Here is a 14,382-nt window from a genome sequence, read left to right on the forward strand (position 1 = left end):
ACATTACTTATGCAAAAAGCAACAAAATTCATAGAGATCTAGATTGAAGATGTCTCTTTGAACCTGAAAGCATTAGTTATGTGGAAAAGTCGAGAGGAATTCACACAGAGAGTGGAATGAAGAGAAGCCACGAAAAAAAGTTTAGAGAGGAACATTACTTATGCAAAAAGCAATGGAATTCGCAATAATCTAGAGCAAAAAGTCCCTTTTGACTTTGTGTGGGTCTAAGGATAGCTTGATCAAAGGATCAGCGGGACTGAAAATATAATTGGCTCTAGCAACTTGATCAAAGGTATTGGATATGACATTAGAGAACAACCGCAACACGATTGAGCCAGTGAGCGCAATCGTATGAAAGACAAAGCTCTGAAAATATGCACTTCTTTTCTTCCTAGTTACGGTAGGCAAACTATGGGGAATTTTGGGTTTCTTGGCCTCTCCTTGAGCCACGTGTCCTAATATAAGCCTTGGATTTAATTTTGATCTAAAGGCCTACAACACTTTGATGAAAAGCATGCTTTTGGATGAAAAGCTCTTATGATGAGCGCTTTTGAAGGCCTCTAAATCTATATATTTTGCAAACTTCAACTCTTTGGATCGTTTAGCTGATGTTGGCTGTGCCACCCTCTCTCTCCAACATCGCTCACATCGAGAAACCCCTTCGGAGGTAGAGACAAGATTTTCACGGCAAATGACCGAAGAAATCATGACAAGGATTTGGTCGATGCTCAAGTTGGAATATAGATACACTCATTGAGATTTAGGTAAGATATCACTCTCTTACATATTCGCGATACTCAATCTCGGCACTAATATTCTTGATGATTACAACCTCAGCGCATGGGGAAGGGCCCGTTTCCTCGGATTATAACTATTTGGGGAAGGAAGCGTGCCACCTCCCCGGCCACACTATGTCTGGTTATATTTAGAATATGCAAAACCAAAAGATATATATATATATATATATATATATTTTTTTTTTTCCATTTCAAGTTCTGTGCTTTCTTTTGGTTTTGCATATTCTAAATTCTTCTTTTTCTATTTGTGTGCCGAGGTGTTCGGCAAGAAGGGAATGCTTAAAAACACATGCCATTTGGTTGGGCCTCAGGTATTTTCCAAACACCAGCCTGTCATCCTTTCTTCATCGTTAATTTATAATCAACATATTATAGATTAATCTCTTCATTCATTCCCCTTAGGCGACCTACCGCATCCTAGTTCATAATGTGTGAGGCCTGGGGGGGGGGGAGGAAAGGGAAAGGTGTGCGGCACTGGCCCAACTGGACACACACAAGAGCACCCTTGGCAATGGAGACACACAAGAGCACCCTTGGCCAGAGAAGAGAATAACTGTTGGTTACTAGTCCCTCAAACTCCCTTGGGGCCGGGTGGTGTGAAGCTGGCCTCAGGTGTATGAACCAAGTAAGTAGAGGTACCTTGGCAAATTGTGATTGCCACCACTCGCTTCTTCCCGCTTGTTAGTAATATCTTCCAGGAGGACGAGAAGGAGCAGCAGCAGCACCAGCAGCAAAACGACTTTAGGGCGCGCAGCAGCATCAGCTTTCGTGGAGGGCAGCGCGCCTTCTCAGGCCCCCAGAAGAAGAAAATCTAACAGGGAAGACGCATTCTTCATTCACGTCTTCCCTAGCTTTTCCCCAGGTTTGCGTGCTTCTTTTCATCTTTCTCGCACGTCGCCGGAGAGACAGCGATGTCACTCTTCGAGGGAGTTGTTTTCTGTTCGCGTCGCTCAGTCTCGCTTGAGCTGCGCAACTCTGTTTCACGAAGAAGCAAAAGTGCAAGATCACTCCCTTTCGACGTTATGGCTTGTAGCGAGAACTTCAATTCAGCCCATCGGCTTGCCTCCGGCGCCAATTTCTCGTAGGAGCAGGCCTGATTGGTGCTTTACTTTTGAAGGCTGGCTGTCCTCCATCTCCACCATGCAATTGACCTTGTATGATTTTTGTTTGAAAAGAGACCCGATATGTTGTTTTGGGTTGTACACTCAATGGTATCTGCAATGCAGATATGTGATCGGTAATCTTGGCTTCAGACTAGTTTAGATGATTGAGGCTGGTTGAATGCTTCGGAGTTGTTGATTCTTAAGTTGTTCCCTCAGGATGTCCTGTGGAAATGCTCTGGATACTGTTTGGTTTTCTCTTCGTATAGTGCGAGTCTTGGCCGTAAGACAAGCGCACAGAGTGTCCGAGTTCTCTTTGGAAATGTGCAATGACGTTCTGAGGCCTTGCTCACGTTAATGGTAAGTTGAAAAGAGACATAGCCTGGTAAAAAGGTTTGCTCCTGCGCAGGTGTAAATGACACAACCTTTGTTTATGAATAGATGCATGGAGCTTGGACAAGAACAGGAGCCTTTCGGCATGTTATAGGTTGAGACTCGAGAGTGAGAGGGAGGGAGAAGGCAAGGCTGTATGTTGGGTCAATATATGACCTTCAGGGAGGGAGCACTCATATACCTGAACAGGAGCCAGAAAGGAACTCCAGACTACAGTATGCTTGATTTACTTCATGCTTGAGGAGCTTTTTGGAGCAAAGGAGGGAGCAATGGAGCTCGTGGGGCTTCTCTCGGACCAAAGAAATTTCTCTTGGTTTGCCTCGTAGCATACGGCTCCAGCCAACGCTGTCTGCTGATGATTGAGAAGCCCTCTTATGTGGTGTTTCATTGGATTTGTGCTTGATCATATGAAAGAATACCATATATTTTAAATCGTGGGGTTCGCCTGTCAATATGTCGTAGCGTTTTGTCAATTCATGCTTACTTTACAAACTGTTTCTTGCAGTTTGATTTTTGAAGTTGGAGGTTGTCCCTGCATTGACAATCATGAGCAGTCGTGCAAGTCGTACCATATATGTTGGCAACCTCCCTGGAGATGTACGCGAGCGAGAGATTGAAGATCTTTTCTTGAAGGTTACCATTTTTCTAATATCAGTTTTCTTTCCACAAGAAAAGTTGTGAAGTGCTGTTTGTGGTGGAGTTTTACTTGAAAGCTTAGGGTTTGTCCCTTCCAAGCTTAGGCCTAGTTTGTCCCTTCCAGGTGTCCTGTTTGCTAACATTCTTTACCTTTCCAACTCCAGTATGGGCCTATTGTGGACGTTGATCTGAAGTTGCGACCTCGTCCTCCAGGTTATTGCTTTATTGAGGTATTAACTTTGCCTAATAAAAGACCCTTTTATTCCTGATCTAAAACTCCACTTTGCAAGGTCTTAATAAGGTGCCATTTTCACACGGCACTGGTTCAAAAATCTTGTGCCATCATGGTGCTACTTTTCATAAATTCTCATTTAAGGTAGCCCCCTTCATTAGCTTCAGGTGCACAACACAATTCTTTGTTTTTTCGTTTGCCTCCTTGTTGTTCTTGGTTGGCTGTTTGGCATTTTTGGGGGTGCTTGCTGAATTTCTGGCTTCTGCAATCCCCTTTGTATGAATTTGGTATGTCAGATTGCTGCATAGGCATCATGAAGTTGACAGAGGAGGCAAGTATTGCCTGCATGTGGGCAGCAGATTCACATATGATCTAGCTGTCCCACGAGCAGCCTCATAGGCCCAGCCATGGGGGCCAGCCATGAGGGCTGGGGTGAGTCGTGGGCCCCATATGCAACAATAATGTCTGCACCAGCCTGAGCATTGAATGGATATGGCATGGTCAAGAATCCAATTTCATAATTCCTGAACCTGCTATAAAGAAGATCCAACTCATCTACCAGAGATGAAATCTACCATCCTCAATGAAAAGTGGGGAAATCCATGAAAGCTGTCGATTCTTCCAAATGACTGTTCTCGACGCCTCACTGCTGCTCAGTGTTTTCTGCTGTTTTTTGTTGCTGAAATCAATTCACGAACCTCCTATAATCTCAGAAATCCAATTCTTTTCAGACTTCTCAGATTTTACAGCTGCCTCAAGGTCTCTCTTGATCGGAAATCTTGGATCAATCTGCTCGACAAGAGCTTGATGACATGGTCTCTTACTCAGCCGACACTCAGAAACCTGCTCTGACACCACATATAAAAATGTGAGTGACCACCTGAGACGTTGAACTCCAAGTCTGCGATACTTTCAGCCCTAACAATGTCTCGATATTACATGACAGAAATAATCAACATCAACCTTGTGACCACAAAAACTTTGTACTATACAAGCAAACATCCACAGCGCACCATCACAATGGTTTTTTACCGATTACAAGAGACTCTTCTATGGACTGAGAACTCAGCATGATCCCCCCCCCCCCGTGTGGGTCTTTGTTTCTTAAATGTTTTCACTTTTAAGGTTATGTTAAGTTGAGGTTGCCTTTATTCTAGTCAAATTAAGGGACCAGTATGGTTCTGTTTGAACGTATAAGGTGTGCATGTGTGCACTTGTGTATATAATTTTTTGCATTTGTTTTGGTGTGTATAGTGATCATCTAAATATGAGTTCATGTATCTTACAGTTTGAAGATGCACGAGATGCGGAGGATGCAATTAGAGGACGTGATGGCTATGATTTTGATGGCCATCGTTTAAGGGTACTATTATGCACTTCATAGTTTTTTGACGAGGCAAATTTTGTCATAAGTGAAGGGATTTGGGAAGAAAGAGTTTGCACTTTTGAAGCTCATAGCTTTAATGATGTGTTTGGAAACTGTGATCATTATGAGATTCAGAGATGCTGCCAGGAACTTTCCATATGCTAACTTAAGAGATTTATGATTTGTGGTTTCTGTGGGCAAACTGTCCTTAGCCTAGCCATGAAGGAACTTCTATGCAGTCACCGTCTCAAAGTGTGGGTTCATGATTAGGTTATTCGAAATTGGACATTTGTGAAATCAAGATTGTATGAATCTCTTGAGCCTTTCAAAACACAGAGGAAAAAATAGACGTTGCTTACTTGGGTAAGACATGCCTGGTGAGTATGTAACAGGCCTCAGTAGTAAATTTTGTAGCTACATCAAATTAGATTGAGAGGAGAGTGCCAGAAAGGGGCTGCATCGGTCTTTGGCTGGAGCATATCAAACAAGGAAAGCATTGGGTGTGAGGTCCTTATAATGACTATCCTTAGAAGAGCAGTGGGCAAGGGGAGGAGGCTAAATAGCACAACCTGGCTGACGTACTTTGAAGGACCTTAGGGGCTGGTTGACCAGCCTGCCTAGGATTAAGAAGGAAATTATTATTTGTCTGTAAAGTCGGAGACACTAGTATGATTTACTGGTTGGAACTTGGTTCCTATGCTTTGCCACATTTGTCTGCTCAAAGGGTACTACAGCATTCACATCTGTCCCGTTCACATGACCCACAACTTAAAATGCATTTAGATGTGGTGGTTCTGTAGACAACAAAATATTGAAATGTGTATTTAGTTCTATGGCTCCTTTTTGACCTGGTAATTCAGAGAGCTTGGTTTTATGTCAGGGAGAAGTTGAATGCGAAACATTGAGGCTCAAGCTTATGAGGATTAAAAACCATTTATTAAACATTGAGGCTCAAGCTTGTGAAGATTAAAAACCATTTATTAAGTTCCTCTTTTCCAAGCTAAAAGTCCAAGCTCTTTCTGTTTGTTGATGGCTGCTGCTTATAAAAGTGCTTCTCATCCATGGTAAATGGTTTGTTGGTTGGTTCATCAGGCCACATCTTGTTGCTGCATGTCTCTGCATGTTTCTGTAAATTTTCCCCAAGTGTCAGTGTCTGAACACTTTGCTAACCATAGAGAGGGCTTGTGGCTAGAAAAAGGAGTCTGTCAACTTGTTGATGTTGTTCCATGCATGTCACCGCACAATTCAAACTCCTTGCCTTCCAAAGGCTTTGTCAGATATAAGCTATGTACTGGTTTCAGTGTAAAATATAAGATCCACTTTCTGTGTTGGCACCTTTTTTTTGACAGGATCAGTGTACTTCGAATATGTTATTGCACTTCAATGTACCATGTCCTGGTATGGAGCATTCTAAAGTTTGTTATCACAAAACATAGCTGCACTGTCATTTTGTAACACCCCGTCTTTCCTGGATGGAAGCCTCAATCATGTGCCTTCACATACTGCCATGCTCACTGTTGCTTCAGTAGATGACAATGCAGCTTTTTGTTGCTTCTTTCTACAAGTTTCTTTTCCCCTTCTTTCCACTCCAAGTTACTGCAGCAGACCAAATGAAATCATGTTATCTGTTGTAGATCTCCTCTCGCTACCGATCCTCTCCCAATCTGCATCAGTAATACCATGTTTGCACATCTGATGTATAGGCACCCTTAGGACAGCTCAAAATATTCATGGTAGCTCTACAATTTTAACTCCCTTGGCTGTTCCTAAACTAAATATGTCGAGCATGGTTATTGTATCATACATAAGGCTTGTCAACAAGCTGCTTGTAGAGTCTAGCACTCATAAGCTTGTAAGGAAGGCAAATGACTGCAGGATAGAGGCGAAAATGAGCAGGGCTGGAGTAGGATTGAGGCGGCTGCAGAAATAAAAGCTAGAACAGAATTAGGGTTAGGTCTAGGATGACGTGGCAGTTATGGCAGGGTGAACCTGCTCTAATACCATGTTAGAAACATGGTGGGTGGAGAGAGAGAGAGAGAGAGGGTTAGGGTGTGTGGAAATGATACTCAAATGAAGACATGAAGAAGGCTTTCATTCATTCATCAAGTATGACATGATAAGTGAAGTACAAGCCTTATATAGGCTGAGCACACACACACATGTACCACGTGTATATGGGATAACTCCCAGAGTGACATGTGGCACTCACACATAACTCACACATGTGAACTAGTACCAGAACTCCAGTACTACACATCACACTAACACACTCTTTGGCTATGATATCTCCAACAACTAGTGAGCAACTTTTTATCCCCCTTGCTTTGTGAAGGTGTTAACTAGGTGGCTCTAGGGTTGATGCACCTAATGTTAATAGAATATCTCACAAATAGTTGGATATGTCTAAAAGCTTTCTTTAAAATCTGTCCATAGCTAAATGAGTGAATATGGATGCCCTATTTACGAATTTCTTTTGATAAATTGGGCTTCGTGCTAACTGTTATCAAAGAGGCACTGATTATTATAAAACAGTGTGCAAACTATCATAAAGTTGGAGGTAACTATCATAAAATTGAATGCTAATGATCATAAAATAGGTGCTTACTATCATAAAACTAAATGCTAACTGTCATAAAACTAATAGGTTCACTATCATAAAACAAGTAACATAGTGAAGGCTAACTACCATAAAATACGTGCTACCTACCATGAAATAGGTAGTACAACTATCACAAAGCTGAAGGCTAACCATCATAGAATAGGTGCAAACTATCTTTAAAGCTAAATGTTGACTATCATAAAATAGGTGCTAACTATAATTAAAAGTGAATGCTAATAATTATATAACAAGTATTAGCATACTGACATTAGGCTAATTATCATAAAATAAAATGCTAAGCATCATAAAATAGGACTATCATGAAACTGAATGCTAACGATCCTAAAATAGGTGCTTAGTTTCATTAAACTGGATGCTAACTGTCATAAAACTAATAGGTTCACTATCATAAAACAAGTGCTAAAAATCATGAACACAGTGAAGGCTAACTACCATAAAATAGGTGCTAGCTACCATGAAACAGGTAGTAACTATCACAAAGCTGAAAGCTAACAAACATAAAATAGGTGCAAACTATCTTTAAAGCTCAATGTTGACTATCATAAAATAGGTGCAAACTATCTTTAAAGCTCAATGCTGACTATCATAAAATAGGTGCTAACTATCATTAAAAGTGAATCCTATTAATGGTAGAACAGGTGCTAATTAGCATATTGACATTAGGCTACGTTCTCAAAGAAAGACCAAGTTTAATTGGACCTTTTGGTCATTATGGCCATTTTATCTTGGTTGCCTCTCTTCAGAGCTACATTTTTGTACTTGTTTTATGATTATTATTTTGAGAACCAACTCACTTCTCAACTCAGACATAATACTAAGTTACGTTTCTAAGGCAACTTGTGCCTCCTATGTTCATTTATAGCAGGCGTTCTAAAGCTTGGATATTGGATTCTTGTTTTGTAGATTCAATGTAATCATGTCTTAATGATATGAATGCTTTTTGCTTATCTTGAAAGGTTCTATTTCTTTAAGATTATTGATTCTTGCTTGTTCAGGTTGAGCTTGCCCATGGTGGTCAAGGCCAATCTTCCTCTGCAGATCGGTATAGTAGCCACAATGGTAGTAGTGGTGGTCGAGTTGGTGGTGTTTCAAGGCGCTCAGAATATAGGGGTATATGTTTGTTATTTTGGATTTTACAACTGTTATCTCAGCGCTTTCTTGTAGATGCTACAAATGTTTCTCAATTCTGTCCTTTGTTTTACATTGATGTTTCTATTATCACATTTCAAGCCATTTAATTGGTTCCTTTGTTATGTTATCTTGTCTAGTTATTGTGAGTGGATTGCCATCATCAGCATCATGGCAAGACCTAAAGGTGTGCCCCTTTAAGAGTTTGTGCATCATTGGTATAATACAATTTAGGATTGCTTCTTACAGTCTTGTAAGGGCTTCTTTGTTCTTGTAGGATCACATGCGCCGTGCTGGTGACGTGTGTTTTGCTCAAGTCTTCCGCGATGGTGGGGGTAAATCTTCTTTTATAATGCATTGCTTGTACGGTTAGTCTTGCTTTTGGGTATAGAGTAAGGTTTGCAAAATATTTGAATTTATTGCTTTTGGATTGTCCATTGTGGGAAGCTTCTTTTCACAAGCCATTGGTTTTGAGTTGTGAGGCTTTGATATTACGCTTAATAACACACATAGTTGGTTCGCTCAATAGCAAAGGGCTTTGCAGATTTGGCCAAATACATCAATTCTTTTTTTGTAGCTTAAAAAGCCTATAGCCTTGGAATGGAAGCTAGCATTTCTGCAAGGTGCTATGCGAGAAATGCCCTCCACTTTTACAAGCTCCAATGGTTTTGAGCTATAAGGCTCTGATATTATGCTTAATAATCCGTATAGTTGGCTTGCTCTATAGCAACAAGCTTTGTGGATATGGGCAAATGCTTCACTTTCTTTATAGCGTTCTAAAAGATGTGTAGCCTTGGAATGGAAGTTTATTTACTAGTGATAGGTCTTCTCCGTGAACGATATTAGTTTTGTAAGTAGAATCTCCCATGATACAAGGGAATCGCCTATTATGCATTTGAGTAGCAACTTCATTTCTTGCTTACTAGATGCAAGTATAATATCGGCCAAATGCAAATGTTCCATATAGATGTGTAATCTTGACACATTGCTATGAAGAGATTGCCCTAATAGCCTTCCACGTGGTTAGCAACTTGAACAACGCTAGTAAGCGTCTTTGTTCTATTCTAGCATGTGATCCTACATTATCTTAGGTCACTGTGTAAAACCAATTTCGAGCTAAGAATATCAAGTAATACTTCTGTCATGTTTCATCCACATGGACTTGTGACAATATTCATACTCTTAAAGCTTTGGTCAATGTGAAGGTGCATCCCTTGGATCTAAGTTTCTTCTTGTAAAGCACATTAACTTTTTGTGTTCAACTAGTTAGGCAAATATACGAAGATTTGGTGCATTAATGCAGTTCTATTGCATTAATGCACCAGATCAGAAGAGTAACATATAAGCTTTAGTTCATCATATTGCTAAAAGTAAGGCATGATCCATATTAGGACATGTAATGGCTGTATCCTAGGCAAAGGTAGGAAATGGTCATAGCCGTAGTTAGGGCAAGGAGATGATATCAAGACCTATATGCTTGCAAAGGCTATTATGACAAATCCTAGCCAAAGGCTAGAATGAAAAGCATATTTTTAATGCTACTTTAAAAACGTGCCAAGACCTTGGGAGACATCAATAGCCTAGCTTGCCAATGGACACACGGATTAGAATTTTCAAATGTATTCATTTATTCATTTGCATATGCAAATGAAATTCATTCACATGCATACATGTAAGAATAATTTTATTCATTTACATGCGCAAGTAATAATATAACATCTTTCACAAGCACAAGTGTAAGAATTATTCTGTCATTCGCGTAGAAATGAAAGAATATATTTAGTCAAAACTGAAGTGTGAGAATGCAAATTTTTCAAAAGCGTTCAAATATTCGTTCATTTAATAACTTTATTGCTATAGTGGAGGATTGAAACTCTTTTGTGAATTTTCACTTGTAATTAAAATTTTTTAAAGCTAAGTTATGTGTTTCGAAATGCCATTTATTACAAAAATTGCATTTTCATAGTCCAACTCCTTTAAAAAATCGATTGCAAAAGCAATTGCTTTATCACTATAGTAGGAGGCAATGCCCACGTGCACTTGTCCACTCTTGTTTCACATAATATTTATTCACAAAAGAAATAAACTACATATGTGTGTGTGGTGTGTGGTGGAGAGCTATGGCGACCTGCAGCTCCTTCTAACGTGTTCATGGCTCCCCCCCTCCGTGATCTCCTTCAGCCTGTTCGAATGCCACAAAAGATCCTCTGCTGTAGGCATGCCTTTCAATTCATCTCTTTCTTGCTGTATGGTGTTTGTCTGTAGCCCTTGTGCAGCAAGTGTCACATCGAGCGACTGGTCTCTCTGCTGCGAAGCCTTCTTAGAGCACTTGTCCTTCAAGCCTGCCATTTCTAGGATTTGCAGCTCAGCCACTACCAGAGTGCAGGCGTCCTTGCTGCTGTCGCGCTTCCTTCATGGGCCCAAAACTCTGTTCTCTGCTGCACCTTTATGCTTTTCATCGCCAGCTTCTGCGTCTTTTGCCCATTTCTCACTGCGTGTGTGCGTAGCTCTGCGCGTGTGTATGCATTGAGCTCCTAATTCATCATCCTGTGTGGTGCCTTGCGTTGTAAGTCTTTCGTTTCTTGGGGACTTTTCCCTGCTGTCGGCTGTAATTAGCTTTCCTTTTCCAGCTACCACTTTCAGTTTGGTAGGGGACTTTTATATTCGAATGGCTAATTCTTGGTCTGACACAACTTACAATAAAGAAGGGCAGACTCAAAAGAAGAAGCTTAAGCATGCCATGGGTCAGCATGACTCTAAAAATTTCTCTCATGAGGCACAACTGGTTTATGAGGTTATGCCGGAGGGATACAAAGACATTCATAAAGATTGGAAAGAGCCTACCCCTAACGTGGGCATCATGGTTGATGTGGATGTGATAAGTATGCTAGAAATGCAGTTATTATCTTCTTCCCGGATGGAATGCTTGTGGCTGCAGATGTTGGACATTGGTTGACCTTTTGTTCAAAAAGTGCGCTATGCTACTACAGGTTTTTTTGAGGTCATCATGACAAATGAACAGCACAAGCAGATGCTTTTGGAACTTTCTCCATATTATGGGCAGCGAATGGTCCATGTATTGCCATGGTCTCCTACACGGGACTATCCGTCACTCATTAGGCATTGTTGCCCAATATGGGTAGAAGCTGTGGATTTTCTCCAATGCCTTGAAAGGCTTTTGCTTAAAATTGCAGTATCTTTGGGAAAAGTGGTATGTGCTCCCAGGGTGCATGGCAACTCTAATCGTTTTTGTGGGACACGGATGTCCCCACACCTGAATCCTACTTTGTGACAGTCAATAATGTGGCAATGGGCAGTGCACATGGCATCGCAAAGTCTGCTAGCCTTGCACAAGATGCCTCTAGATGCAATGCTTGCGCCTGTGCCTGTGCAAAACAAGGACGCCCTTGGGACTTCTGGGCTCAAAAAATAAAATGAATAAACAAGCTCTTATAGTTCAAGATAACGGAAAAGCTAAAGTCACCTCTACAATCAATGGTAATGCCCAAATGTCCTCTACTGTTCTTCTAAAGCAAAGGAAAAGTCTTGAATAAGGTTGGCAAACCCCGAGGAAAATTGTTTCCAAGGAGGCTACTTTCACTTTGCATATGGACGGGTACTTCATCCACAGGCACACTCCAGCTGAAAAGTCTGGTAGCCGCACATTGTTAAGCGGCTCTTTTGTTGCCAGGCCCCTAGGGATTATGCTTTAGATCTTGAGGTTCATATGCAGTCTTGATTTCTTTAGAATGTACATACTTGGTAAATCTTTAAATATGCTGTCCAAACTACAGTGTTTGACATATAATGTACAAGGGTTGTGAGCTGTGCAAATGGAATATCATATGGGCAGATGTCAATAGATTGCAGCCTCATATAGTGGCCTTGCAGGAACATAACCAGCATGGTTACTCTGCTTGTCCTGCGAGGTTGGCGAGGGTCTCGAAGAGGATGGACTCTGGGAGAGACTCTTGGCTCTCAACGACCAATTTGATCCTGGGAACCCCGTCGTCTACGACCACTGAAACTGCCGAATGTTGCGGGGACTCTACCACCGTGCCAAACGTTCTGCCAATGGAGGGAAGGATGGCTCTGTACTCCTTTGGAAGCTCTGGGGAGGGGAGTCTCATTGGGAATCGGGGAACATGGTGTGTCGTGTCCATGTCTCCCATTGTGAAGCCATGGTACCAAAGGAAGAGGTATATGAGATGCGGGCTAAGGAGAATGGGGCTCTGCTCCACAAGTGTCAAGGCGGTAGCAAGAGAGCTCAATTGGATGAGGAAAACATCTCTTCAATAGATGGTGACCTCTTGGATATGGTCCCCTTCTAGTGCTAGACTCACCTAAATCCAATTTCTCACCTGTCTCCTCGTGGGTATAAGACCAACTATTTTGCTTGGTCATGAAGTTACCGAACTGCATGCTTCACATGTTGCTTGTCGGTTGGGGCTTAATGGTTGTGGGATTCGAGGGAGCTGCCATAGAGCCCCTCTGGCCAGACCAAGGGTCACCACTAAGAAATTATTTCTCCAAGACAAGCAAATCGCTCATCGCTGCCCGAGGAAAGGACGGAAAAAACCTAAGGGCTAGCTGAGGGGGGAGTGGGCATAATGCTACACACCCCTACAGTTGGCTGCCAATGGAGAAGGAGAGCCCTCACAAAGGAGCAAGGCGAAGAGGGGATGGTGGGAGGCGAGGTGGAGGAAGAGGGTCTGAGGCGGGACGGGACGGGGGCAAAAGAGGCGAGGTGAGGGCGGAGGGGAGAGCCGGATGGAGGCGGGAGGAGACGGGGAGGCGGCGGAAGGGAGGCGAGGAGGAGCGGGATCGGACTGTAGGAGGGAGGAGGCGGGGTGGGTGGAAGGAGAAGGCGTGGTGGAGGTGGGGTAAGAGGAGAAAGGAGGCGGGATGGAGAGGAAGGGGGAAGGAGGCGGAAGGAGGAGGGGGGAGGCAAGGAGGTGAAAGGGTGGAGGCTAAGGCAGAAGGAGACAGGAGGGGGCTGAGGCGGAAGCTCAGGAATGGCAACTCCTCATCCTCCAGACCTAGTTGATTTTTGGTAGCATTGTTTGTTGTCCTTTCAATTTTGGCTTTTATTTTTGCTATTTTCTTTTTCTTTTGCTGTTGTTTTTGTTTGCAGGCAATCGTGGACTTTCAAGAGGGGGGTATTTCACGGGGACGTGAATTTATGGGAATTTGATTGGTGACTCCCGTAATTTACGTGTGACTGCCTTGGGCCTGTGGGGCACGGAAGTCTGGCCAAGTGTGCGGGACTTGGGGAATTAAAGTTCCTAGTGGGCCCCTGGAATTGTGAATGTGCAGGCCAATTATTAGCAATTAATTCCTAGGACCAGTGTGCAACAGAGGGGTGCAATTAAAAATTGCTATTTTCGGCACGTGACTCTAGAATCACCACAGGACATCTGTTTGGCATGCAGGAGGCCAAAAAGCAAGCAGCAAAGTTGAAATTTGCTTTTAGGGCTGTCTTCAGGACCACATAAGAACAAGGAGGCAAGTCAAAGGCTGTGAAAGTGCTTTAGGGCTATTCCATCACATCGCCTTGCTGATTTTTGACTACCAGGGAAGTCTGTGGGCTGCTAGGGCTTGCCAGAAGCACAAAAAAGAAATTCGTTTTTGTGCCAAGAGCCTCTAGATCAATTCGTTTTTGTTGTTTTCCAGGTTGCAGATAGGCTGCAGGAAGTAAGATGATTTGATTTCTGTCAGTTGCTGCTGATTTTGGGCCTTTTTTAGGTGGGGCGACATGTTCTATGTTGCTTTTGGGCTGTTCCAGGGTTGATTCATCAGGTCCTGGCTGGATTCAGAGTTTTCCAGACCAGATGACTTGTTTTCTGAGGATTCTTGGCAGAGGAAGGCTGGATTTTGCCTGCTTTTGCCATTCCCGGACTGGTTGTGGGTTGGTTATTGCGTTTGGTATTGATTCCAGGTAGAGGAAGGCAGATTCATGCTGTTGGGCAGTGACCAGGGTGCCTACAGATAGGGGTGACCTGTTTTGGAAGGGTTCTTGGTTGGTTGTTTCAGAGTTTGGCTGTCCTTGCCTTTTCTGCGACTCTTTAGCTGTGCTTGGCTGGTTGGGCACTTGGTTGTGCAGGTGCAGA

The 14,382-nt window shown here is 42.5% G+C and overlaps 1 protein-coding gene across 5 annotated transcripts in view; it reads left to right on the forward strand.

Annotated features, from left to right (window-relative positions):
* Positions 1-1,373: 1,373 nt before the first annotated feature.
* Positions 1,374-14,382, forward strand: part of LOC147890721 (serine/arginine-rich-splicing factor SR34-like) — a 44,209-nt gene continuing 31,200 nt past the window's right edge. Inside the window, exons 1-8 of one of the 5 annotated variants that reach the window (XM_087389265.1) lie at positions 1,374-1,659; positions 2,307-2,603; positions 2,796-2,923; positions 3,091-3,156; positions 4,447-4,521; positions 8,140-8,254; positions 8,413-8,459; positions 8,550-8,607. In XM_087389265.1, coding sequence (XP_087245391.1) covers positions 2,837-2,923; positions 3,091-3,156; positions 4,447-4,521; positions 8,140-8,254; positions 8,413-8,459; positions 8,550-8,607 — 448 coding nt within the window. In that variant the 5' untranslated portion in view covers positions 1,374-1,659; positions 2,307-2,603; positions 2,796-2,836. Of the gene's footprint in view, positions 1,660-1,695; positions 2,258-2,306; positions 2,604-2,795; positions 2,924-3,090; positions 3,157-4,446; positions 4,522-8,139; positions 8,255-8,412; positions 8,460-8,549; positions 8,608-14,382 lie in introns of those variants that run through there. The other 4 variants (XM_087389264.1, XM_087389266.1, XM_087389263.1 and 1 more) reach the window with 4 other exon arrangements.

This window comes from Dipteris shenzhenensis, chromosome 18 (assembly GCF_047967505.1).
Source record: "Dipteris shenzhenensis isolate YYH24624 ecotype China chromosome 18, Dip_SZ_1.0, whole genome shotgun sequence".
NCBI lineage: Eukaryota > Viridiplantae > Streptophyta > Polypodiopsida > Gleicheniales > Dipteridaceae > Dipteris > Dipteris shenzhenensis.